General features: G+C 35.9%; 1 protein-coding gene across 2 annotated transcripts in view; it reads right to left on the reverse strand.

Annotated features, from left to right (window-relative positions):
* The window catches only part of LOC149787330 (mitochondrial inner membrane m-AAA protease component paraplegin-like), a 96,106-nt gene that overhangs the window by 63,522 nt on the left and 6,299 nt on the right, over positions 1-26,285 (reverse strand). For both annotated transcript variants that reach the window (XM_089977871.1, XM_089977872.1), the window contains 5 exons: positions 15,998-16,072; positions 13,355-13,506; positions 8,098-8,178; positions 5,061-5,182; positions 4,469-4,571 (listed from right to left, as the gene is read on the reverse strand). In XM_089977871.1, the coding sequence (XP_089833997.1) occupies positions 4,469-4,571; positions 5,061-5,182; positions 8,098-8,178; positions 13,355-13,506; positions 15,998-16,072 (533 nt within the window). The remainder of the gene's footprint in view (positions 1-4,468; positions 4,572-5,060; positions 5,183-8,097; positions 8,179-13,354; positions 13,507-15,997; positions 16,073-26,285) is intronic.

The following is a 26,285-nucleotide window of genomic DNA, read 5'->3' on the forward strand; positions in this document are numbered from 1 at the left end:
ATTTAAGCCAGAAAAGTCTTTGTGAAGGATCACTTCGACCTTTCTTCATTCATCTCCCCCCATGTCAGTGTAAACTTCAAAGAGGCAGCATTCCAATTCAGTGAAATTGACCGGGGTATCTTAACATGGTCCTTAGGAAGTAAACATTGGAGCCACCAACCCTAACCGCTTAGTAGGAACCTATGTCCACTCATCATTTTTTCAAAGGGAAATTGTCATGCACTGTCATACACAGATTCTGAACTGTCTAAACCTGATGAAAAGAATTATTTCTTTGGGAAAAATTAGGTACCACTGCCTACGATTGGGCAGAATAAATTAGGGCACACACTTTAGAGCAATCAGGCTATAAAGTGATGACCTTAGTCAAAATTCTTTAGTCTGAAAATTTCCTAGAAGAGGAAACTTAGTTTCGACTCTGTGGCATGCATAAAGAGATTAGTGCTTTCTTCGTTAAACAAGAAAGGGACCAGGTGGTTATCTTGTAAAAAGAAAGACATGTTTTAGTGCTAGGAGGCACAAGTTCTGAAAGAGAAAAGCAATAAGGTACACAATTTTAGTTTCACATAATATTCTATTATTTGATTGTTTGTTCTATGCAATTTATTTTATTAAATATTAATGAAATGTGTTGATGCTAGATTTGTTATGCAATTTACTTTCATTCAATTTCATGGAAAGTGTTGATGCTAGAATTGTTATGCAATTTACCTTTTAATTTTACAGTTATTAGTTCATTGGTAGAATTGATTGCATGCGATCCAAATGTTCATATGTGTAGGATTTCATTGGGTTATATGAAATAACTTCCTTTGTTAGGGCGATACAGATTATCGTGAGTTAATGATACTTACCTAATTATATCTGATTTTGTAATGCTTGAATAATCTTGTAGGTTAAGGATTGCTGTGAGTTACAATTTGTGAATTTCATGCAATAGTAATCGAACATGTAGTAGCATGTAAAAGAATATGGTAATATTTGATAGACGCTCACGTGGTAATTTAAGACTTGCCGCTGGAAGCGAAGTCAATGTCCTACCATACTAAGTCAGAATTTACACAGTGTGTGGATAGTAACATGCTCTAAATAAGATAAGTGAATTGTATGTTCCGCTAGAGAGTGGGGTATACAGAATTATGGGGTAATATTGTCCTTTAAGGAATAGCTTTCTGGGAGAGAGACAGGACAGTCTAAAGATATAAGTCTGCGGAAAAGAAGGATGAGGTCAGAAAAAAAAAGGACCAGGAAGTCCATGATGGGACATAGCATAGAGCTTAGAAAAGATGAACTAGGAGATGCTGATATACAGTCAAAGGGAAGGAAGGTGATACACATCAATCGTGGACATTGCGCTCTTTTCACCTCTCATTATGATGATGGAATAAATCCAAATTGGACACAACTGATAAATTCTATTGATATAATCTAACTTGAATTGGAATTGCCGTTATTAATTTGTTCTGATTAAATTTGTTATTTTTTGTGTGAAAAGGGGACTCGTATTGCTTCATTTCTCCCAGTATTCTTGCTCAGTTCCCTGTTGAAATTTGATTCTTCTTTTACTCCTGATGGGCTATAATATCGAGGGAGGTCATCCTCTAGATAACACCAGCCAAATCCAATTAATCACCTCTCTTACTAAGAGGGCTACATTACATTATCATCTGTGCAAACATATCTTTATAAATAATTAAGACAACGTATATTCAATGCTGGCTGGCTTTTGTAAGCAAAACATCTTAGGAATTTGAATGGCTTATTTTCAAAGGTTTTCAAGTTCTGTTTGCAGTTTTGAGCTATCAAAAGTCAACATACACAGTGATGGCACTTCCACTTAAATTCAAAACTGACAAATGCTCAATTACTTCAGCATCTTCAAATCTGCTCTCAATACTGGAGAGAAGAATGATGTGGAAGGGTTTTCTGTCTGTCATATCAAAACCAACTCCAGGGCTCATTATCAGTTTTTCTCTTTTCCAGCATCTTTAGAGTCTTGTTGATTGAGCTCCTCATGAGAGATCTAAGTGAACCTCTCTCCTCTGATTTATCAAAAATAGCACATTTGCAAGGCATTATGGGATCTTTAATATTTTTCTTTAAACTGTTACTAACAGGATCAGTTCATACAGTGCAGGATTCCAGAGCTGTGATGATTGCCCTGAAATATCTGACAATTGAAATGACCGCCTGCTCAGGGCTAAGTCAACCAAGATATTTAACTTGCTTGATTGCAAGTGTGTTTTCATTAATGCTGTTTGTATGGACTTCACTTTGGCCATTTTTTTTGCAGCTGTACTTATAATACTTGTACAGGTTTTCTATGCCCCTGTCTACTTTCTTCATTGTTGGCATTCCTGAAAAAAATCCCTGCTTGCATTGGTCCTTGTAATGATCCAGTACAAGTTCTTCAGTCTTGTCTTTATGTTCTTCCTGACTCCATTGTTTTTTCCTAAAAAGACATCTGCACCATCAGAAGCAAATACAGACATTTCATGTACAGAAATGCATTAGTTTTTATGTCTGCTATGCAAGCTGCAATCTCTCTGTATGCAAAGAATGCAATTTTTACCTCTCTATCCAAAGATATGTATCACATGCAAGATGTTTGATTAATCTACTATGTGAAACTTCAGCCACCATACAAGAATAGACTGAGCTATTATGAACATTTATTATCACAATTTCCTTAACTTCACAATTAAGAAGTGTCAGCAAATCTGGGACAATATCCCAGCTAGTTTAGTTGGAATTTGATGCCAGTCTGAGGCTGCCCAAGTCTGTGATGCCACCATCAATGCACAAATCAATCAATGACCTAGAAATATTCAACAAACAATGGATTATTCTTGAGTATGAAATACACAACTTTCATGGTACCTTAAACTGACTTATGTGCCTTTGACTGAAATTTGACTGGGGTGCTAAAAACTATGAAAGGGGTGTAACAAAATTGGGTAGGATGTAGCACCCATTTTTCTGCCTTTTTCTGTACACTGACAGATGCAGACTGATTTAATTTTACATTCAGTGCTGTACACTATCAGATGCAGATTGATGTAATTTTACATTCAGTACTGTACACTGTCAGATGCAGATTGATGTAATTTTACATTCAGTGATGTACACTGTCAGATGCAGATGTAATTTTACATTCAGTGCTGTACACTGTCAGATGCAAACTGACATCATCTTCTATTCAGTGCTGTACACTGTCAGATGCAAACTGACATCATCTTCTATTCAGTGCTGTACACTGTCAGATGCAAACTGACATCATCTTCTATTCAGTGCTGTACAATGTCAGATGCAAACTGACATCATCTTCTATTCAGTGCTGTACACTGTCAGATGCAAACTGACATCATCTTCTATTCAGTGTTGTACATTATGTCACATTGAAATCCTTTACATTCAGTGCTGAGCATTATGTCATATGCAATCTTAAAACATGATTTGAAAGTCACTGCTGCAAGGTATCACCATTCAAAATTCAGTAATGCTGATTTGATGAATATCAGAAGTTAGTGAATTATTTTCATTATATCCTTTTCATTATATGCAAAGTGATTGTGGTTACATAAGGGGGCACTCACTAGTTAATACGTACTTTTGAGAGAGTGACATATGTAAGGTGAAGTTGTTTGCATTCAAAACATGCCCAATGGAGAGAATGTTGACATACTTCTATGCTACATTAATGTAATGTGGATGATATTTCTCTGGATGTTATACTTTTGGAAACTGTACATGATCTAAGAACCCTGCTAACTAAAATGACTGCTCCATTGTGCTAAAAAGATCAGCCTGAATTAGTCTAAAGTACACTATCCATAGCAGCTATTAAAATAGGGAAAATGAATTTTGCCAGACAGGACAATACCAGCTACTGAAAGTGCAATGAATGAATTACCAAATATGTAAAATGTAAAAAAAGTTATCAGCTCTTTTTTATACAATTTACCTCTGAAGTTCAGGAAGTGAAAATGACCAAGTGGAGCTAGCACTTTTTTGAAAGGTGCACATCTGGAGTAAGGCCAACCTGTATACTCTATAACCCACATTACACCCATCAATCATACACCAAAATAAAGGGAATTAAAGGTTCTTTGAACTATACCTAAGATATACAAGGTCTTTTTTAAATAGTCAATATAACCAGTGATGAAAGCTAGGAAAATTCTTTTTCTTTAAAATTCTAACCCTATGCAAAAATATGAAACTGTAGAGCACCACCTAAATGACAGAATGGCATTATACAAAGACTATGAAACCCTATAAAGACTGTCATTAAACAAAATTTTATCATTTTTTGTTTCTTACACACATTTAGTGTGAAGGAGCTGACAATATTTAATTACTACATAACAAGCCATGTTTAACCCATGATGTACTATGACATAAACTAACAGAACTCTAATGAAATGCCTATGGAACTTTATTCAAAATAAAGTTATATGTTACTTACAAAGAGATCATTAGCACTGGGCATCTGTATTTTGGGCAGTCTCCGTAGCAAGAGGTAGGCAACTAATACTATTACTGAGAGTGCTATTATCCTGGACACAGAACTGGAAATGACAGGAGAAACATAAATTACTCATGTGAAATACAAATTGAAACAAGACTGTGAACTCTAAGGAGTTACAATTTCATCGGTACTCATGTTCATAATATCTCTGTATGGCCATCCATTTAGGAGATGTAGCTATTACAAATTTTAGGAGGCTGCAATGACATTATTTTCATTTAGGTTCAACTACATATAGTGAAAAGTATTTTAGTGTAAACCCCATGTCAATACAACCATTCCTTCAAGAACAGTAGCGATAACAAGATTTTCAAGATGTTCACAACTGATCAGTGACATTTGCATTTAGTAATACCTTAGGTCTTTCAATGAAAACACCATGTCTATATGACCATTTGTTCACAAGATGTAGCTATGACTTGTCAAGATGGCCAATGTGCTGTCCATGCTGGTTCTCAGACTGACACCATTTTCATTCAAAACCAATCAGACATAATAAGAAGTCCTTAGGCGAAAATCATGTCAGTACCTGATTCTGTGATATGTAATAGTGACACCATCCTTTACTCCCAGTTCCTCTTCTGCTTTTCTCACTTTCTTCTCAAACTGATAAATGTCAGGTGTCTTCAGGTTAAAATACAGCTGTTCAACCTGCAAATAACAATGACAACAGTCTTAGGAACCCTGAGTGACAGCAATCTTAGAGACCTTGACTGACAGCAGTCTTAGAGACCTTGACTAACAGCAGTCTTAGAAACCCTGACTGACAGCAGTCTTATAATACAGCTGTTCATAGACCTGCCAACCCTAACAAGACCTTTTCAGCAAGGAAGACGATTTCATTTCTGTAAGCTGGGCCAGTTTTCAGTAAGTTGTACCAAACTATCACATACCACTATTGTCAAGATGGAAAACACGCATTTAAAAGTCCAGAAATGTGATTCAAGACTGATGTACCAACTCAAACATTTGTAAAGTTTGCTTTAACGTAATCATTTCAAAGTACCATTTCACAAACTGCAGTTCCAAATGCTACAGTGCTCAATGGCTTCTTGATACCTCCGACTTGATGTAATCCTTAAAAATGCCTTGGCGATGGCAATCATCTTTCCTGCCACGTGACATGCTCAAATCAACACATAATGTCCAATAAACCTAACTGTTGCCTTCCTGGCCCCCCCCCTCCGAATCTGAATACTCCATTTTTGTTCTCCTTACTAATAAAACTTTTTAAGACGATTTTGTCCCTTTTGTCCTGAGCACTCACTTGTTGGATGCCAATTTAGAATTTTTTTTAGCAATAGCTTGATCATGCAGATGTTTTTCATCACAAAATATGTGCAGTTTAAAGCATCTGAGGTACTCTGGTAAAGTTGGTTTGGTTCCCTGTCCAATTCCAATGAATCTAATATGAAACCTGGATCCGAATCAAACATGGATAAGCCAGTATCCAGATTTTACCACAAACATTCATATTTCCATAATTTGTGCTTTTATTCCATAAGTCTGTATTTTAAGGGTAATTTCCATAAGACTTACAGCAAAATCATAAGGGTTGGAATGTCTGTGTAGTCTTAGAGACTTTGCAGAATCCAGATTTTCATACTTAACTTTCCTTATACAAAAAAACTATAAACATCTATGTCAAACAGCAATGATGCAGCAGTATTTGGAATCATTTATGAGTTTACATCACTATTAAGAGCCATTTTTAGAAACAAAGCTAATCAAACTAAAGATTCAAATTGTTAAATGCAAATTTTCATCACACTAAATTCACACACATTTCATCACACTACCAAATTGAATTAAATGAACAAATCGTTTACAATCAGACCTTACAACAATGTTGATATAAACATCATTTAAATTTACAGATCAAGACCTGTATGTGTCCAAATAATCTGGCCAAGTGATTTACAGGAAACAAGCTAATATGAAAATTTCCTACCAAATCTAAGAAGTATTTAAAATGTCTTTAATGGTTTTTTAAATAAATTTTACTGATTTATACTATATTTTATCTTGCTTCTACTGTCAAAAACCTCATCTGAATGAGGGGATGATATTTTAAACCTTGGAGAAAAATCTTTAAACAGACATCATCATGAACCCACACTGAATAGTTTTGTTATTTGAAAGTATTATAAGGAAAAGGAAGCATGCAGTGGCCAAATTAATGGTGTGCAAATCAGCATGGTAGATAACATACAGAGAAAACTCCAACCTTCATATACCATTCTCAGCACAAATGTTGCACTAGGATATATAAACAAGATTAGATAAGTAACTGATTTATTATTCCACCAGAATTTACTACCTAACAATTCTGCATGCATGATGTTCTAATTGAATGCTAATGACAAAACACTTTCCATAACCAAAAGTTTGTTACATATATTATGTGTCCTCTTGATGACAAAATCGCATACAAAAAGTTTGGTACAAAAAACATTCAACTATCTCTATGAAATTGCAATTTTTGTATGTTTGACCTTTTATCCTGAGAATGGGCAGTAACCCCTCCCAAAAATAAAATGATATACCCCTCTCATAGATGGCTACCATATGGAAATCTTATTAACTGGTTTGGAAAATTTCCACCCAACATTATAGAAGACAGAAATATGGACAGACAAATGCACAGATAGTGTAGGATATCACAATAATCCCTGCTGAAGTGTATATCAAGCCTTGAATCAAAGCAAATCTGCAAAACATACAACCTTTAAACCAGGAGAGCACATATGTTGCAGATTAAACAGCCTTAGCTTTATAATGATTCATCCAGAGTATGAACAAAATCCATCATGGAGTTTAAGAAATATAAATAATTAATAACTTTAACCGAAACCTAAATGAACATTATATTTACTGCAACTTTGACCCCAAGATCAAAGAATGAGAACAAATGTTGTAGAAGAAATTGTCTTCTCTTGATAATGATTCATCTCAAGTATAAGAAAATCCATCCAAAGGTTTAGGAAATATATGGCAATGAAAAAGACTTCAACAAATGACCTTTGACCCCAAGTGCAAGCATGCATGTTACTGAAAGAACTGTCTTAGTTTCATCATTTCAAGTATAAAGAAAATTTATCAAGTGGTTTAGGAAATGTAAGCAAATAAAGAAACGTGAATAAAAACCTTCAAACAAACTATTTATGAACATGACTGTGACCCAGATTTCAAAGGAGCAAGTGTATGTGTCACTGAATGAATTGTCATGGTAATGATCTATCCCAAGATCAATTCAAGGTCTAGGTCATACAAGTGAAAAAACTTTAACCAAAACCTAAAGAGAAATTTTTTTATGACTGTGACTATAATTCCAAGTTAAATGGGGCAAGCAAACATATCCTAGAACTAACCATCTTCAGCATTATAATGATTCAGCCCAAGTATAATAAGAATCCATCAAGGGGGTTAGTAAATATTTACAACTTAAAAACTTTAACTAAAACCTTAACAAACTGTTGACAAACTTGGAAATGTGACTGCCATGTCTCACTCCACACTTAAGTGGATTAGACAAAACTGCTTGCTAATTCACAGAAGGTGTCTACCTTACGTCCTTTGATAACAGCTCCTGGATAAACTAAAATGGTGACTAGATCTTCATCCAGTCTAATGATGATTCTCTCCACCTGAAGGAAAATAAAAGAATCTGGATTAGCACAAAAATGAAGGAAGGTGGTAAGTAATACTCAGGACACTCAGAGAATTTTTGGAATCTATAATACAGTATATACTCATTTATAAGTCAAATTGCAAATAACAAAGATCCTGATCTGCCATATCATAATGCACCTGCAGATTTGGGTCTATGTTCTCTGTTCTACTGATTACTTCTAACAAACTGCACAGAACCAGATCGGCCAGTGCATTATGTGATGGCAGATCTGGGTCTGTGCAGTTTGCAGTTGGACTTGTTTTATAAGTGAGTATATATATGGTATATATGAGAGTCTGTATTCTCTGGAGGAGAAGAGGAAGCACACAAGAGGTTTCCACATTCTAACCTGCTCCCCCACATCAAAATCTGCTAGTGATATCAACAAAATCTGAGAATCCCCACTTGTTTTGGGGCATTACAATGGTCTGAATATTTGTTAGTTCAATTAAAAGAGAACATGAATAGTTAGTTAACTGTAGGATGGGGAAGTTACTCATCCAGAAATACAGATAGTTTGCATACTGTGAATAAATGAATCTTTGTCTTCAACAATCTAATCTATGTTTCATAAATCAAAGTGAATTACAAATAAACAAAAGCAAAATTATCTGAATTCTTCATATTGCCATTAAAAGATTTCAGTGTTTCCATATTTTTATCAAAATTAAAAGCCATAAAACTGTCTGTGACTGGCTGACCAGTTGATTGATCATATACAAGACTAGTACCAAGGCAACGAGAGTGACATGCCTTGCTCAGAGACATATGATGGCAGTAGATCTGGGCTGGTCTATAAATCAGATAATGAAAAGTACAGAAAAAAACAATTTTTTCCATTAAAATAAGTTTCTACAATAATACATACCAGCTGTGAAATGACCTGGGAAGATAACATATTGCACCATGGCTATAGGTCCTAACAGGTCGAGCTAAGCCTATTGCACCATGGCTATAGGTCCTAACAGGTCGAGCTAAGCCTATTGCACCATGGCTATAGGTCCTAACAGGTCGAGTTAAGCCTATTGCACTATGGCTATAGGTCCTACCAGGTCGAGCTGAGCCTATTGCACTATGGCTATAGGTCCTACCAGGTCGAGCTAAGCCTATTGCACTATGGCTATAGGTCCTAACAGGTCGAGCTAAGCCTATTGCACCACGGCTATAGGTACTACCAGGTCGAGCTAAGCCTATTGCACCATGGCTATAGGTCCTACCAGGTCAAGCTAAGCCTTTTGCACCATGGCTATAGGTCCTACCAGGTCGAGCTAAGCCTATTGCACCATGGCTATAGGTCCTACCAGGTCGAGCAAAGCCTATTGCACCATGGCTATAGGTCCTACCAGGTCGAGTTAAGCCTTTTATGATTAAAGAACTCTGAGATAAAAGCTGTACTCTGACCTCCATCCCATGGCATTGATAATGTCAGTTATGTAATAGTTTCAATCAAATGCAATACTTAAGGAAACTACCCTAACTTCATAAGTCGAAATGCATAGAAAATTAATTTGATCTGATTTCCTGATATGCAGAATAAATATATCCAGGACAAAAGTGTCTGCCGATATACTGTCCTGTCCTTCTCTGAGGTGTAAGAAGAGGCATGATCTCCCTTGACACACTTGCTCAGTCCTTTTTAACTATCACTTCAGAACTTGCATAGAGTCCATTTGATGATCCTGAGATGAAGTGCCCAGAGTAGACAGGTATTTTTCTTCTAAAGTCTGTTTCCCCATGAACTGAAGCCTGTTCTTGTCAATGAAAGCAGAAGCTGTCATAAGTTATACTGCCCCATCCTGCTGGAACTGCAAGCAGACTGGATAGGTTTTATTTGATAGCCTATCTTCCATGATGACTCACTGTGTTGGAGATTGTGTAATGGTAGCCTTTTATCATGACTTGTGCAGTTTCTCATCAAAAAGCCTAAGGATGATATCTACCAAGGAATTGATGTGATCAGTGGTGCAATGTATCCACATTTGCATTATTGTGCAAACATTCTCCTTTTCCCTCATACACTTCAGGTAGATGGTTGTCTTGTTTGAGTGATTTTCTTCACCACTTAATGAGAGAACTGTTTGTTCATGAGGGCTTGTTTAATATGATCAAGACATGCAGATTCAACAAATCTGGATTGGGATGGAATGCCTGCCTTCATGGTTGTGTTGAATTCACGGGATTTGGTGCCAATCTCTATGTTAAGGGGAGATCACTCTCTCTAACCGTCACTTAGGTGGACAGATAACTTAGCTTTCAGCAAAACCATTTTAGCCTGGGAAGCGCCAATTTGTGAGGTTATAATAGTTCTATAATAAAATTATGATTGGGTAATGTATCTGAAGAATTTGTTGATTTTCACTTGAATGAGTTAATGAATACTGTACAAATGACAAATAATAAGAAATTCTTTTATATAGTGTATCTTGTTGGGCAATTTTTCTTTTACTTGCATCTTATGATTAAAAGATGGAAAGACACTTTCTATATTTTATGAAATCTAAATTTCACCAGCAGAGAATTTGAGGATTTTTTAAACCCTAAATATCATCAGACAACCTGAGTGTGTATCTAGGTCGTTACAAATCCATTTCCTTGATAACTGAGCCAATCTCATAGTACTTCAGGCAAGGTAAAGTCTGCAAGTTACTTGGTCGAGGACAAATAAAGAATTGAGAGATAAACAGGTCATATTTGATTCGTAATGTTTTATGATCTGCAATTGTTATACTCTCTGCAATCTCACCACAGTATATAAATAAGAACCTTTATTGTTTCCATGTACTGCATTCTTTAAATACATAACTTCCTCCAGTTTCTTTCATCTCTTGTACCTTTATTTCACACAATACAATGTCAAAGTCTGTCCCAGACAACTTGCAGTCAATGTCAAGGTCAGTTTCACATTTTTTGAGTGTGCAGAAATGATGCTGTTGTCGGCTAAATGCCATTTTAAGCACACAGCAGGGTATACATGACAGCCAATATAACTGGTGAAGGGTTACCTGGAAAAACCTCTGGAAGTACCACCAATGCATGGGATGCTACTGGCAAGCTTTCCCACAAAACCACAATGGCTGAGCCCAAGACTCAGACCCATGATGACAGAGATGAGATGGCTGTGCTCAGTAAAGGCAGGTGTTTTAGGCCACTCAGCCACCTGGGGCCCCTGCTGAGATGATGTGAATATATTTAAAGCAAGTTTTGACAAAAAATAGGAAATAAATATTCATATTTTAAATTATATTTTAACTGTAACATTTGTACATATATGGGATTCGCCAACTTTCAAGTCCTGAAGTAGCCACAGGAAGTTTTGCAAACTCTGAATGCACCAAGATTTGCCAACTCGGAAAAATCAGCCTATCAAAGATTATATTGATGCCTGTCACCAATTTCAAGGTGGCATGGTGATAATGGTCAATAATACTGCTTGTGAGATTTCTTTGACAGGTGTGTTTGGACATACAAGTCATTCATCTCTAACAATTATGCCACCTGGAAATTTAGTACTCATAAGTGGTGTTTATCATCTATCGTTTACAAATGATGACATAAACCAATACAAACTTGCTGTCAGGAAAACAATGAAATCAAAATGAGTGTTCTCAAATCATTCTCAGATGTTGGCTTATTAGATATTGTTGAGAAGCATGCTATCAGTTTTGAGGTGAAAACTGGATGACATGGGAAGTGGAAGTAGACATGTGAGTGGACACAACACACCCAAGAAAACAATAGTGAGTTTAATGATATTGAAATATTTCAGTGAGGGACAGAGTTTTACCTTGTTTTCTTAATGAATCTCATAATTAAATCTGCATATTCATCTGAGTTTAAGAGGAAATGTAGATAAAGAAAATTGTTATGATATATTTAAAACATGATTAAAATTAAGTTAACCTGATTCTGTTCTTGGCTGTTTAATCTGTCACTTTATGGTCCTTTACCTAAACATCTTCTCTCTTAAAAATCTAGTCATTTCTAAAACCCTTACCCTTATCTGCCTATTTATTTATCTATTTGTATTAATGTATAAATCTGTCTTTGCTCTTCTAACTATATCTTCATTCTAACTACATATACTATTTACATATCTTATTTTTTTTACAACTGTAACATCAACATATTATTTTATGGTGGAAACAAACAACATATTGTTTGAAAGTTGAAACAAAGATAAAGAGAAAACAAGTCATATATATGTCAGTGTGATTTAATTAAAACATTTTATATTTATCTTTTTATCCACATTAGCTGTGATATTTTGTTATCATATTTGGGCAAGCTAAAATCTCTAAAGGGCAAGTTCAATTTTCCAGTCAGCTTGCCACAGCCAAGTTGAGTTTGTAAAGCCCTGATGTCTGTGTCCTTGTTTGTATGAGTGCTACTATATGAATGTAATAAAGATATCAATACTAATATGTATTGATAAACTGACAGCCAAAACAAATGCAAGAAGTGCCTGTAACAAAACAAATGCAAGAAGTGCTTGCAAGTAAAAAATACTATACAAATTACAATACCCCATAATCATGTAGCCCTCCCCCCCAGTGTGTCTCAAAATTAGCCTTTTGGGTCTAATTTTGACATTTCTAAAGCACCTAATAAATACCCATCTCCAAGACAGCACCCTTGCACAAACAAATTTATAATATGAACCATGTTCATTTTTGGCAGCAATTGCTCTATGTAGCTTTTGACTGGATACTATCTTTAGAAACCCTGCAAGGGTCACTGGGTCGCTGAGCGGTCTAAAGTACTTGCCTTTACCAATTAATGCCATCTCACCTCTGTCCACATGGGTAGAATTCTCAGGCTTAGCCATTGTGGGCATGTGAGAAAACTTGCCAGCAGTATCCAGTGGGTTGGTGGTTCTTATTGGATTTTCCTGGGTTCTTCACTGGTCACGATGTATCTAACAAGTGTATCATGTGCTGAAAACTGTTAAACCCACAACAACAACAAACCTTCATCAAGAATACCTCCATCAATCGACCATCCCTTTCTCCATAATTTCATTGTATTATAATAATCACTGGCACTATTACTGAAATGTTTGTGGTAGATGGGGTAATCGTGATTATTATAAGATTTCTGCTACATGCTATGTCAGTGAGATTATAATTACAATAATAAAATATTTTAGTTACCTCCCCTTTGGCCAGCAACTCATAATAGAAGTCATTCCAGGAGATAAAGTTTGGTGAACTGGAACCATATTCACCGTATAGTTCCAATAAGAAAAATAAACCGACCAGGAGTAGAACCAGCAAGAGATTCCCAAGTGGCTTTGGTGGTTCCTCTGAAAGAAGCAGAAATGACTGAAATTATCGGAAGAAAGAGCTCATATGAAATAATAATTTCAGCCCTAACATGTATAGAATGTTGGAATATATTCATTATAGAAAACCTTTCAATGGTAAGCCACTCACCCCCAAAGTTTACAAGTAAGGTCCCCTGGGCTCATCATGGGACAAATACTCTACAGAGCTGTACAATGTTTACATATGGTGGGACCAAGGGTTTTGGATGCAGTTAAATGCACACAGTACTCTGAAGGATGCCAGATTTCCTCAAAATTCTTGGAGTTTATTTCGATTGTGTCCAGTTGACTGCACAGTTCATCAACAAATGCTTGTTTCACATTCTCCTGTTTCAAGATGGCAACATTAAGCCTTTTGGGTACTTTTCTGCCTTGTGGTCATCTGCATTGCTGAATCTGGATATTGAGCTTGGAGATTATGAGCCTGGTCATTTCAACATTCTGCACTTCTCATGGCCTTCATCACTTGGACATCTTGCCTCTTACTTCTCCTGAAGATGATGTAGTCATTAGGATGCCAGTACTTGGAATGTGCATCTAAGATGTCTTCTTGCAGTTTGGTAGGTGGAAGATTGTTGGTTATTAGGAGGTTGTGTTCAGGGCACTTCCTTATTAGGAGTCTGTTGTTGTTGCATTTGCCAAAACCATTTTGGCCGGTGTCTTTGTCTTCCTGCAAAGTTTTTGTCCACTAATGTGTGACCAGGGTTAAGGTGAAGCAGACAATGTTTAGGACCTCTTTCTCATGCTATGGAGGTCAGTCACCCTAACCCTAACCCAAATTCCATAGTTGCTTCAGTCCAGTGAAAAGCAACCCAATGTCCTGAGACACCTGTGTGCAGGTCTGCAGCTATAGCTTCCAGTGTATACACGCCTGCAGCCTTGCCACTCATCCATTGCCATGTGACTTGAAGTAAACATCAGGTGGGGAAAGTAATGTCATGACGTGTATTGGATGTTGAGTTCCTACTGCACCTGAGCTGATGCCCTGTGCTGTCAACAAACCACTTGCCATCTGCCAGGTTAGACTATACCTGAGCTGATGCCCTGTGCTGTCAACACACCACTTGCCATCTGCCAGATCAGACTACACCTGAGCTGATGCCCTGTGCTGTCAACACACCACTTGCCATCTGCCAGGTCAGACTACACATGAGCTGATGCCCTGTGCTGTCCACACACCTCTTGCCATCTGCCTTCACATCTGGGGGCAAGCATATCTGCTCAGCTGCCTGATCCACGAGAAATGACTTACCAGAGGAACCAGGTGTTTGTCCACTCTGGGTCAACAGCCACAGGTAGTACTATCTACTGCTATGTTAGCATGTGATGCCTGGCATGACAATAACTGTCTGTATAGCAACAGCTATATACCCCTGTACCATGAAAGCTATGTCCTCTGTATAGAGATAGAAATATGCTTACATGGTCCATAACTGTGTCCCGTGTTTCTATTACAGTAGAAGCCATTTTTTGGATGGAATTTTTGTAAAGATAAGTTTTTCTTTTATAATTACAGACTTCAATACAGTGATTAATTATGGATTTAATTTACTTCTAAAAAATTCAGACAATATATTTATTGTGCTGCTTTAGGCAATGAGCACTTTTGGATATGAAGGAAACCTGAGTATCTAGAGAAATCAGCCATACTGGTAATGGTGACTACTGTCAAATGCATGGCAGTACAATGTGTTACAGTAGAACTGTGTCTCAGTGTGCTGACATACATATCCAAGTTGTGTAGATCACTGATTCTGATGCAACTGTGAAACAAAGGCATCAGATATTTGCCATTTCAATGATTTCTGAACACAAATATACACAGCCATTATGTTCAAGTTATTATGACTGGCAGTTTTTCCAAGGTTACTGTCTGTTGGCCTGGTGACTTTTCAAATGAGTTCAATAGCCCAATCATGGCATATTGACTTCAAGACTCTAGACTCAAACTTCCGAAAACCTCTAACATTCCATGGAATGTGGTTTTATTTATATTTAATGGGCTGATAACTTTTTTATGTATTTTATCATTTGTAAAAGAGTAAAAAACATAAGATGTAAACAAGATTTGAATAAAAAAATTCACTTCATTCCTTGTAATTTACTTTTTAAACAAAAATACATTTTGCAAGAGGGTTCACAGCAGAACAAGTGCCTTCCAAAAGCCATTTGTCCATGGGAAATAAACAAATGGGAAAATCCTGTTTAATAATACTTTAATATATCTGAACAAAAGTAGATAGATTTACATGTGAGAAATTGAATATGTTATATAACAGCACTGTGATCTTTCTGTTCTGCAATATGCTATATCATGACCAACCTAATTGGTATAATGATACACAATCAAACTCCTACTTTGTACATGGAGACCTATTAAAATATGCATGCCAGTAACACTGATAATACTTTTAAAACCAATTTATTATGAACCCTCTACAAAAGAGATTTTTGGTGTCAGTGTAAATACCTTCTTTTTTCTCCTCTTGGCTCTGCTTCTCCTGGTTATGCTGTCTATTACTGGTACTGAAGTGATGTCTCTGGCCTGAAGAAAATATACCTAAATTACAATGTGTGATGCTAAGTAGTTATTGTTAATACTAAATAGATATACAGTTTGAAAAGATAATGATATAACAATTTTAAATGATAATATGTAAGGAAGCTAGAGGATTGCTGGTAGAAATTGCATATAATAAAAATCAAAATCCTGTTTGTAAGGCAGTGAATCCAGGATTGCTAACAGTCATAGTCATTCTTTCACTAAGTATATAACAACTCTCAAACCAGACATGTGTTTAGAGAATACAGATGCCCCACCACAGTGCCTGAAACTGACATGATGGCAAAACTTACCCAAGTTCTGACTGATGGATGGTCAGACAGATGGGTATATAGATGGACGGACATATTTACAGATGAATGGGTATATACACAGATAGATGGGCATATGAATAGATGGATGGCATATATATAGCTAGACGGAAATATGAACGGATGGATGGCATATATATAGCTAGATGGAAATATGAATGGATGGATGAGCATATATATAGATAGATGGATGTATGAACAGATGAATGATAATATGCATAGATGGATGGACATAAGAACAGATGGATGGGCATATGTATATATGGATGGGCATATATATATATACATGTAGATGGATGAGCATATGTATAAATGGATGGGCATATGTATATATACATGTAGATGGATGGGCATATATATAAATGGATGGGCATATATATAAATGGATGGGCATATATATATATATACATGTAGATGGATGGGCATATGTATAAATGGATGGGCATATATATATATACATGTAGATGGATGGGCATATATATAAATGGATGGGCATATGTATAGATGGATGGGCATATATATATACATATGTAGATGGATGAGCATATGTATAAATGGATGGGCATATATATATATACATGTAGATGGATGGGCATATGTATAAATGGATGGGCATATATATATATACATGTAGATGGATGGGCATATGTATAGATGGATGGGCATATGTATAGATGGATGGGCATATATATATACACATGTAGATGGATGAGCATATGTATAAATGGATGGGCATATATATATATACATGTAGATGGATGGGCATATATATAAATGGATGGGCATATGTATAGATGGATGGGCATATGTATAGATGGATGGGCATATATATATATACATGTAGATGGATGGGCATATGTATAGATGGATGGGCATATATATAAATGGATGGGCATATGTATAGATGGATGAGCATATGTATAAATGGATGGGCATATGTATAGATGGATGGGCATATGTATAGATGGATGGGCATATGTATAAATGGATGGGCATATATATACATGTAGATGGATGAGCATATGTATAAATGGATGGGCATATGTATATATACATGTAGATGGATGGGCATATATATAAATGGATGGGCATATATATATATACATGTAGATGGATGGGCATATGTATAAATGGATGGGCATATATATAAATGGATGGGCATATATATATACATGTAAATGGATGGGCATATATATAAATGGATGGGCATATATATATATATACATGTAGATGGATGGGCATATATATATATACATGTAGATGGATGGGCATATATATAAATGGATGGGCATATATATATATATACATGTAGATGGATGGGCATATGTATAAATGGATGGGCATATATATATATACATGTAGATGGATGGGCATATGTATAGATGGATGGGCATATATATAAATGGATGGGCATATGTATAAATGGATGGGCATATGTATAGATGGATGGGCATATATATATATACAAGTAGATGGATGGGCATATATATAAATGGATGGGCATATATATATATACATGTAGATGGATGGGCATATATATAAATGGATGGGCATATGTATAGATGGATGGGCATATATATATATACAAGTAGATGGATGGGCATATATATAAATGGATGGGCATATGTATAGATGGATGGGCATATATATATACATGTAGATGGATGGGCATATATATAGATGGATGGGCATATATATAGATGGATGGGCATATATATATACACATGTAGATGGATGAGCATATGTATAAATGGATGGGCATATGTATAAATGGATGGGCATATATATATATATATACATGTAGATGAATGGGCATATATATAAATGGATGGGCATATGTATAAATGGATGGGCATATATATATATACAAGTAGATGGATGGGCATATATATAAATGGATGGGCATATGTATAGATGGATGGGCATATATATATACATGTAGATGGATGGGCATATATATAGATGGATGGGCATATATATATATACATGTAGATGGATGGGCATATATATAGATGGATGGGCATATGTATAGATGGATGGGCATATGCCTAGATGGATGGGCATATATATAGAGATGGACATGTGAATGGATAGATGGGCTACTATACAGATTGATGGAGATGTGAATAGATGGAGATATGTTTAAATGGATGGGCATATGAATTGATGGATGGGCACATATACAGTTCGAAGGACATATAAATAGATGGATGGGCATATGTATAGATGAATGGGCATAAATATAGATGGATGGGCATATGCATAGATGGATGGGCATATGAGATTGATGGACATATGAATAAATGGATGAGAAAATTTATAGATGGATGGACATATGCATAGATGGATGGGCAGAGGTCTCGCTAGAATTTTAAAACTAGGAATCCAGGATTCCCATTTTGGTAAAAATAGGAGTCCCACCATCAAAAGTTGCAGTCCCTTCTTTCCTATAGAATCAACACAGACGTGAGTGCATCTATTTTTAGATGGAGAGGTTTTCGTAATGTAATCACTCACTTTAATATAGCTTCATTACAACAGTCCATTGACAGGATTGCAAATTGATGGTTTATTTATTTGTCTACATTCTTGTAGTAATTTTAGGCAATGGTTAAATAGTATCTGATTTGCTGTTTTATTCCCATATTTTCGCAAATACATGTCAAGTCGGAAAACAGCTTAGACCTTTAAGCACATCTCGCGAATTCCATAACATTGCATTGTCCCATACATTTCTGACCTACATAATTTGCATTTTAAAGTTAAATCTTTAATAAAATAATAGCTTGGCTTTGCTTTCAATGATTTATATATTTTTTCTGAATATATTTGCCCGATGATTTACAAAAACAGACAATCTAATAAACTGGTACATCCCAGACTTAGCGAAGTCCACCATTATTTCCCATTAGGCCTACTGGTTCACTTAAAGTTTCAAACTAATTTTATTACAAAATAGTGTGCAAGAGTCAGTTAATATATATCCAGATCACCGATTCTGTTCTTAAAACACATGTTTGTATGTTTTATAATCAAAGGATATCATGCAGGAAATTGATAGTTGCCACCTTACTCAGAAAAGGGTTAATGGTCAATCAGCTATCAAAACATAATACTTGTGAATGGGCAAGAGTTTGTTTGTCAACGTAATTGATATCAAAACTAGGCCTAGCTACTAATGTTTTGATGAATACAATTTGCTACAACACTAGAACTAACCGGGCTAAGGCGAGGGGCATTTTAAAAAAAGTATGGTCAGTCAATATACATCTTAAATAGCTCTTGTTCGTCCATCAGAGTGAGACTGAATTTTGTCAATCCAAGAACTTATTCCAATCACTAAGCTAGGCATCACACACGTTCTTACACTTAGCTACTGTCCCATCCAAACTATCAATTCTAGCAGCTTTAGCACTCTTCTGAATCTCGTTACAATCTTCGTAAGTTTGCCGTTTAACCCCAAAATACTTATCCAAATTTACGAATGGCATTTTGTCTAAGTCTCAACATGTCTTGATTCTGAGGTCATGTGCACTACTTATTCCGATACATTTGGAAATGGACACAATAATGAAAGCTAAAGTTGTTTATTTGATGTACTTTTTTAAATGACCGCATTTACATCTCTGGATCTTTCTGACTCTGAATTCAATCACTGTAAATATAAGTACATTTACCACCAGGCCACCAGACAAAGCTTTTGAACTTGCCACCCAGCCATTGCATCATGTTCTTTTTAATGTACTCTTATGATGGCAACATATATGTACATTAAGGAGTCTTTCAGTCACTCAGTTCTGTCATTGCAAATATCAACACAGTTAACTGATCAACACATTTTCCCACAAAGCAGGACTGGCAAGTCTTTGAATTTTGCCACACACCTATTACATGTGCACGGAGGACTCCCGCCTCAGTGATTTTCTGCATCCCAAATCAAAAATTGGCATCCAGATACGCGTAATTAAGCGTTTCTGAGATCTCTGATGGGTATATATACAGATGGATGGGCATATGAGATTGATGGACATATGAATAGATGGATGGGCATATGTATGTATGGGCCATATGAGATTGATGGACATATGAATGGATGGATGGGCATATGTATGTATGGGCCATATGAGATTGATGGACATATGAATGGCTGGATGGGCATATGTATAATAGATGGATTGGCATATGTATAGATGGATGGACATATGAATAAATGGATGAGAATATATACAGATGAATGGGCATATGCATAGATGGATGGACGTATATAATGATGGATGGGTATATATATAGATGGATGGGCACATATACAGATTGATAGACATATAAATAGATGGATGGACATATGTATAGACGAATGGGCATATGTATAGATAAATAAGCATATAAACAGATGGATGTATATATGTATAGATGGACAGAAATACAATTCTTTTATAAGCAAAAATTGTCAGCTTTTAGCAGCTTGTAAAACAACATTAATTTTTAAAGCAATGTTACCTAATTTTACATGACCACATGTCCAGTCTTAGCCTGTGTTTAAAATGTCAGTGGTACAGCCTGTGTTTAAAATGTCAGTGGTACAGACTGTTTAAAATATCAGTGGTACATCCTGTGTTTAAAATGTCAGTGGTACAGGGGTTCTTCATTAATACTGTTATTTGAGTTTATAATTTTGCTGCCAAGAAGACAGCAGAAAATTGAAAATGTTTTAAAAAATGTGAGAAAATAAGAATCATTCATCATTAGTTTACAATTATACTTTCATAATTTTGTTCAGCAGGTCAAATGTCACAATTCTTCCAAACGCTTTCTTGAGAACCTTCAATGGGATTTTGACAAGGCTGAACAACTAGCATAAAAACTATCCTTTTACACACTATATCTACAAATGCACACTTAAAATTCAAAGAATTTTTGTCTTACACAAGATAGGTCTCATTAATACCTGAAAGTATTTTTTAAAAATAAATAAAATTCTTTTAACATTCTGATTAGTTTTGACAAATATTTGTTTCACATGAGAACATTTACCCCATTCTACAGACTGATTATTCTTCAACCTTCCCGAGAGATGCACATCATACTCTGCTTAAATTAATGCCCCATCCTCCCATTTAAATACAAGTCTCTTTTTTTCACTCAGATGTATCCAATCAAGATTTCTATTAAGAAAGCACATTACATTCTTTAATATGTCAAATTTTATGCCTAAGATAAACATAATCAACAAAAGAAACAAAAATACAACAGGGCCTAGCAGCTGCCATATGAATTTGGCCTTTTCAGTTCTTCTCAATACACATATATTTTGGTAGGAAAATTAAAGTGCATTTGAAGAGAACAAGATACGTTATGAGTCATAAAAAGAGGCACCCACCTCATTTATTAACATTCACCCATGCTTTAATTTGCAGAATTTGATAATAATTTTTTTTCTATTATTTCAGATTCTCTAATCAATGCTTAGTCAACCTTCAGAAGAAAAACACAAACAGAAAAATTCTAAAATGCTTAGTTTTTCAATAACCTGCAGTGATGGGATTTATACAATGATTCCAGAGATGTTTGTTTTGCAAATGTGAACTAACTTGCTTATTTTTCAGTTTATTTAAATGTATGCAATACATATCGCATTGAGGGCAATTCTTGTAATACATATTGCAAAACAAAATGTCTGGAAACACCCAGCTCTAATGCCCTAACACTGTCATGGTAGGGCACAATAAGAAATATAATTAATGAATTATGCCTAGCCCTCTAAGCTATCATTTTTCAACAGAGCATGTTTCTACAAATGAAGAATAAAAATTGAGTAAAGCAATCACAAATTATTTGTATGACTTCAAAAGGATAATGTAAAAATGGTATCAATATCTATTTATGAAGATATGTTCTTAATCTTTGAGAATATGAATTTATTTTGAACTGTTACATAAATTATGCCAATGTGTCTTCCATAACATCAATGAATGAATAAATCAATGCAATTTAAGTTGCCATACAAACACCTTGTCATCATATTGTGATGAATAAAATACATTCACAGATACTTAAAAACAATGCAGAGGACTCTTTAACTAAATTGACCTCCAACTATTCATGACCAAACACCTCCATTTTACAAAGACACCCCATGTAATCTTTGTTGTATATGGATGTGTGCATGATTAATGTCACACAACTACACCAGCACTGGTTCAAATAATGATGTCAAGCTATTAAATATGAATGGTGTGCTCTGTAGTTCTGCACAAAGGTAGAAAAATGTTGACCTCCCAGACCAGACTTGCATTAAGTTAGTGGGTAATGAATAACTGAGAAAAGTATGGGGAAAATGCTGTTTATTTCTAGTTTAATAGTCAGAACATGAAACACATCACAAAGTCCCCAACAATAGTGATTGTCATAACAAAGGGCAAAACATTGTGGTGCTGTAGTCCTAAGCAGGGGCATGACCTAAGAGCAGGAATAACAGGCTGTAAGCAGGAAAAATTATTCATTAAGAAGGCAGAGATTGTGTTTTGAAGCAAAATCTTTTAGTTTCTATACTCTCTCATTGATGTTCTTGCATCCCTAAAGTGTATGGTAGCCATTACAATTGCCAAGTAGAACAAAATGTGCTGGTATCGGCTTAAATAATATAGTCAAGATCAGACTGACTAACTGGAGTGTTTGAGAGAAAATAACAAAGCATAAGATCTCTGTGTATGGACACTTGGAAGAAAATACATTTAACACAGTGTAAGAGCTTTGTGATTGGACACTTGGGAGAAGATACATTTAACAAAGTGTAAGAGCTTTGTGATTGGACACTTGGGAGAAGAAACATTTAACAAAGTGTAAGAGCTTTGTGATTGGACACTTGGGAGAAGATACATTTAACAAAGTGTAAGAGCTTTGTGATTGGACACTTGGGAGAAGATACATTTAACAAAGTGTAAGAGCTTTGTGATTGGACACTTGGGAGAAGAAACATTTAACAAAGTGTAAGAGCTTTGTGATTGGACACTTGGGAGAAGAAACATTTAACAAAGTGTAAGAGCTTTGTGATTGGACACTTGGGAGAAGATACATTTAACAAAGTGAAAGAGCTTTGTGATTGGACACTTGGGAGAAGATACATTTAACAAAATGTAAGAGCTTTGTGATTGGACACTTGGGAGAAGAAACATTTAACAAAGTGTAAGAGCTTTGTGATTGCCCACTTGGGAGAAGAAACATTTAACAAAGTGTAAGAGCTTTGTGATTGGACACTTGGGAGAAGAAACATTTAACAAAGTGTAAGAGCTTTGTGATTGGACACTTGGGAGAAGATACATTTAACAAAGTGTAAGAGCTTTGTGATTGGACACTTGGGAGAAGATACATTTAACAAAGTGTAAGAGCTTTGTGATTGGACACTTGGGAGAAGAAACATTTAACAAAGTGTAAGAGCTTTGTGATTGGACACTTGGGAGAAGAAACATTTAACAAAGTGTAAGAGCTTTGTGATTGGACACTTGGGAGAAGATACATTTAACAAAGTGAAAGAGCTTTGTGATTGGACACTTGGGAGAAGATACATTTAACAAAATGTAAGAGCTTTGTGATTGGACACTTGGGAGAAGAAACATTTAACAAAGTGTAAGAGCTTTGTGATTGCCCACTTGGGAGAAGAAACATTTAACAAAGTGTAAGAGCTTTGTGATTGGACACTTGGGAGAAGAAACATTTAACAAAGTGTAAGAGCTTTGTGATTGGACACTTGGGAGAAGATACATTTAACAAAGTGTAAGAGCTTTGTGCATGGAGACTTGGGAGAAGATACATTTAATAAAGTGTAAGAGCTCTGTGATTCGACACTTGGAAGAAAAAACATTTAACAAAGTGTAAGAGCTTTGTGCATGGAGACTTGAGAGATGATATATTTTACAACAATTAAGAGCTCTGCAAATGGACACCTGGGAGAAAAGCTTTGTGTATGGGCACTTGGGAGAAGATGTACAAGTCATCAATGTCTGCCAAGTTTTTGGACTATTCAGCTAAAGTTATACTACTAGTCGCACACACAGAATTGTCATATACAGTATATATATTAAAGTCCTAAAAAGGGAGACAACTCTAGAAAATACCTCAAAGCACGATGACAGAATGATAAGTGCATGTTGACCTCCAGTCAATAATATACGCTAAATTTCAGGACAATTCATTACAAACTGTGTGACTAGTTGTACACAATGTAGTTATCATGTACAGTATATACATTTAACACCAAACAGAGGCATAACTCTGGAAAAATGCATCCAGACATGACAAGTAAATGACACATGCATGTTGAGACCATGTCTATAATGTATGACAAGTATAAACATAGTACATGGAAAGATGAGGGAGTACTGGCACACATAAGGATTTTGAGATGTATGCACAAGGTAGATAGACATGTCTAACATTTTATGTCCTTGTCATAGTCATGGCATACAAAATGTGTTGCCAGTGGTATTCTGGAACCCATGACACCACCCATGGTCAGAACACAGGGGAAGAAGTGGTACTGAGAGAAGGTGGAGCATGTGACAGGGACCATGCTGGACTCTAATACTTGGGGAAAGCAAATTTTTTCAGTAAATTATGTTTCTCATAAAATACTTACCCAATCACATTAATGTATAAGCCTGCTACCTTAGAATCAACCCATGCTAAAAAGGTGAAATTCATCTTTTCTGTCCATATTATAAAGACAAAGGGGATAACTGTTTACATTACCTCCCTTTGCTGCCAATAGGTGTCACTAGTTTTTAAACTGAGCAAAATACCTATGAGGATACTTACATGGTAGTGTAGCTGGGAGGATTTTAAGTATTGTGATTGGGTAAGCATTCTTGGAGAAACATAATTTACTTGTAAAATCTTTCTCCTTTGAATACGTTCCCCAAATCACATTCAATTTGTAAGAATAGATAATTGGATATGGGACTCACCAAATTCAGAGTTTTGTCCCTGTGAAGCTAAATCCCTGAGATAAAAACTTGATAATGTTGACTTTGCATGCCAGCTTCTATTATGTCTCAGACTGAACATTACATTCAAACTTATGAATCACTCTAATTCTGAAATCCTTATAAGGCAACTTCAGAGTATGCCAAGCATGTATCACACCTCAGCCATGAAGATAAGACTTTAGGCAATATCATGTTTCCTGGCCATCATTTGGAGAAATTACAGATTGTACGTGCCTGTGAGTTTGCCAGGGATGTGCCTGATTTGTACATTGATATGGAGCTGGGAGAAACTGCCAAACCAGAACACATAGGTTGGGTGATTTGGTGACCCACTGTTGTAGGAGACAGGTTGCCACAACTATTTGGTCCAATAGAATCAGACTGTTGTCTTGAAAAGTTGTTCCTTTCAGAACTGAAAGGCACTGATGACAGCCTTCGTTTAGAGAAAGTTGATGAAAGTTCCCCTGCCCTACATTGTTGATGGCCTTATTGAAGCCTGGCAATAGGTGGAATCCCCAGCCTTGCATACTGGTATCTGTACATACCATAACTAAAGTCTGGGGCTTTTCCACAGGAATTCATATCATGAACCAACTATGGCTGTGCCATTGACACAAGAATGATAATACCTCATACGTGATCCTGACCTTTTGATTGATTAGTCTGGAAAATGTAACTATTGAGCCAGCAACATCACCTGTAAGGGGCGCATACAAAGATGGACTCGACGAGTTTAACAATCAGTACCAGATGAACATGAGGGAGTCATACCAGACTGAGACTGTTGATAAATTCCATACCCTGATGGACAAAACAATCGGATGGACAGAGGCTGGACATTTCCCAGTTCATGAGAAAAATAAGATGATTCAAATGGGGTAGGAGGTTATCTCTGCTCTTGAG

The sequence above is a fragment of the Sinohyriopsis cumingii genome, chromosome 12 (genome assembly GCF_028554795.1).
Source record: "Sinohyriopsis cumingii isolate HCF-2022 chromosome 12, ASM2855479v2, whole genome shotgun sequence".
Lineage (NCBI taxonomy): Eukaryota > Metazoa > Mollusca > Bivalvia > Unionida > Unionidae > Sinohyriopsis > Sinohyriopsis cumingii.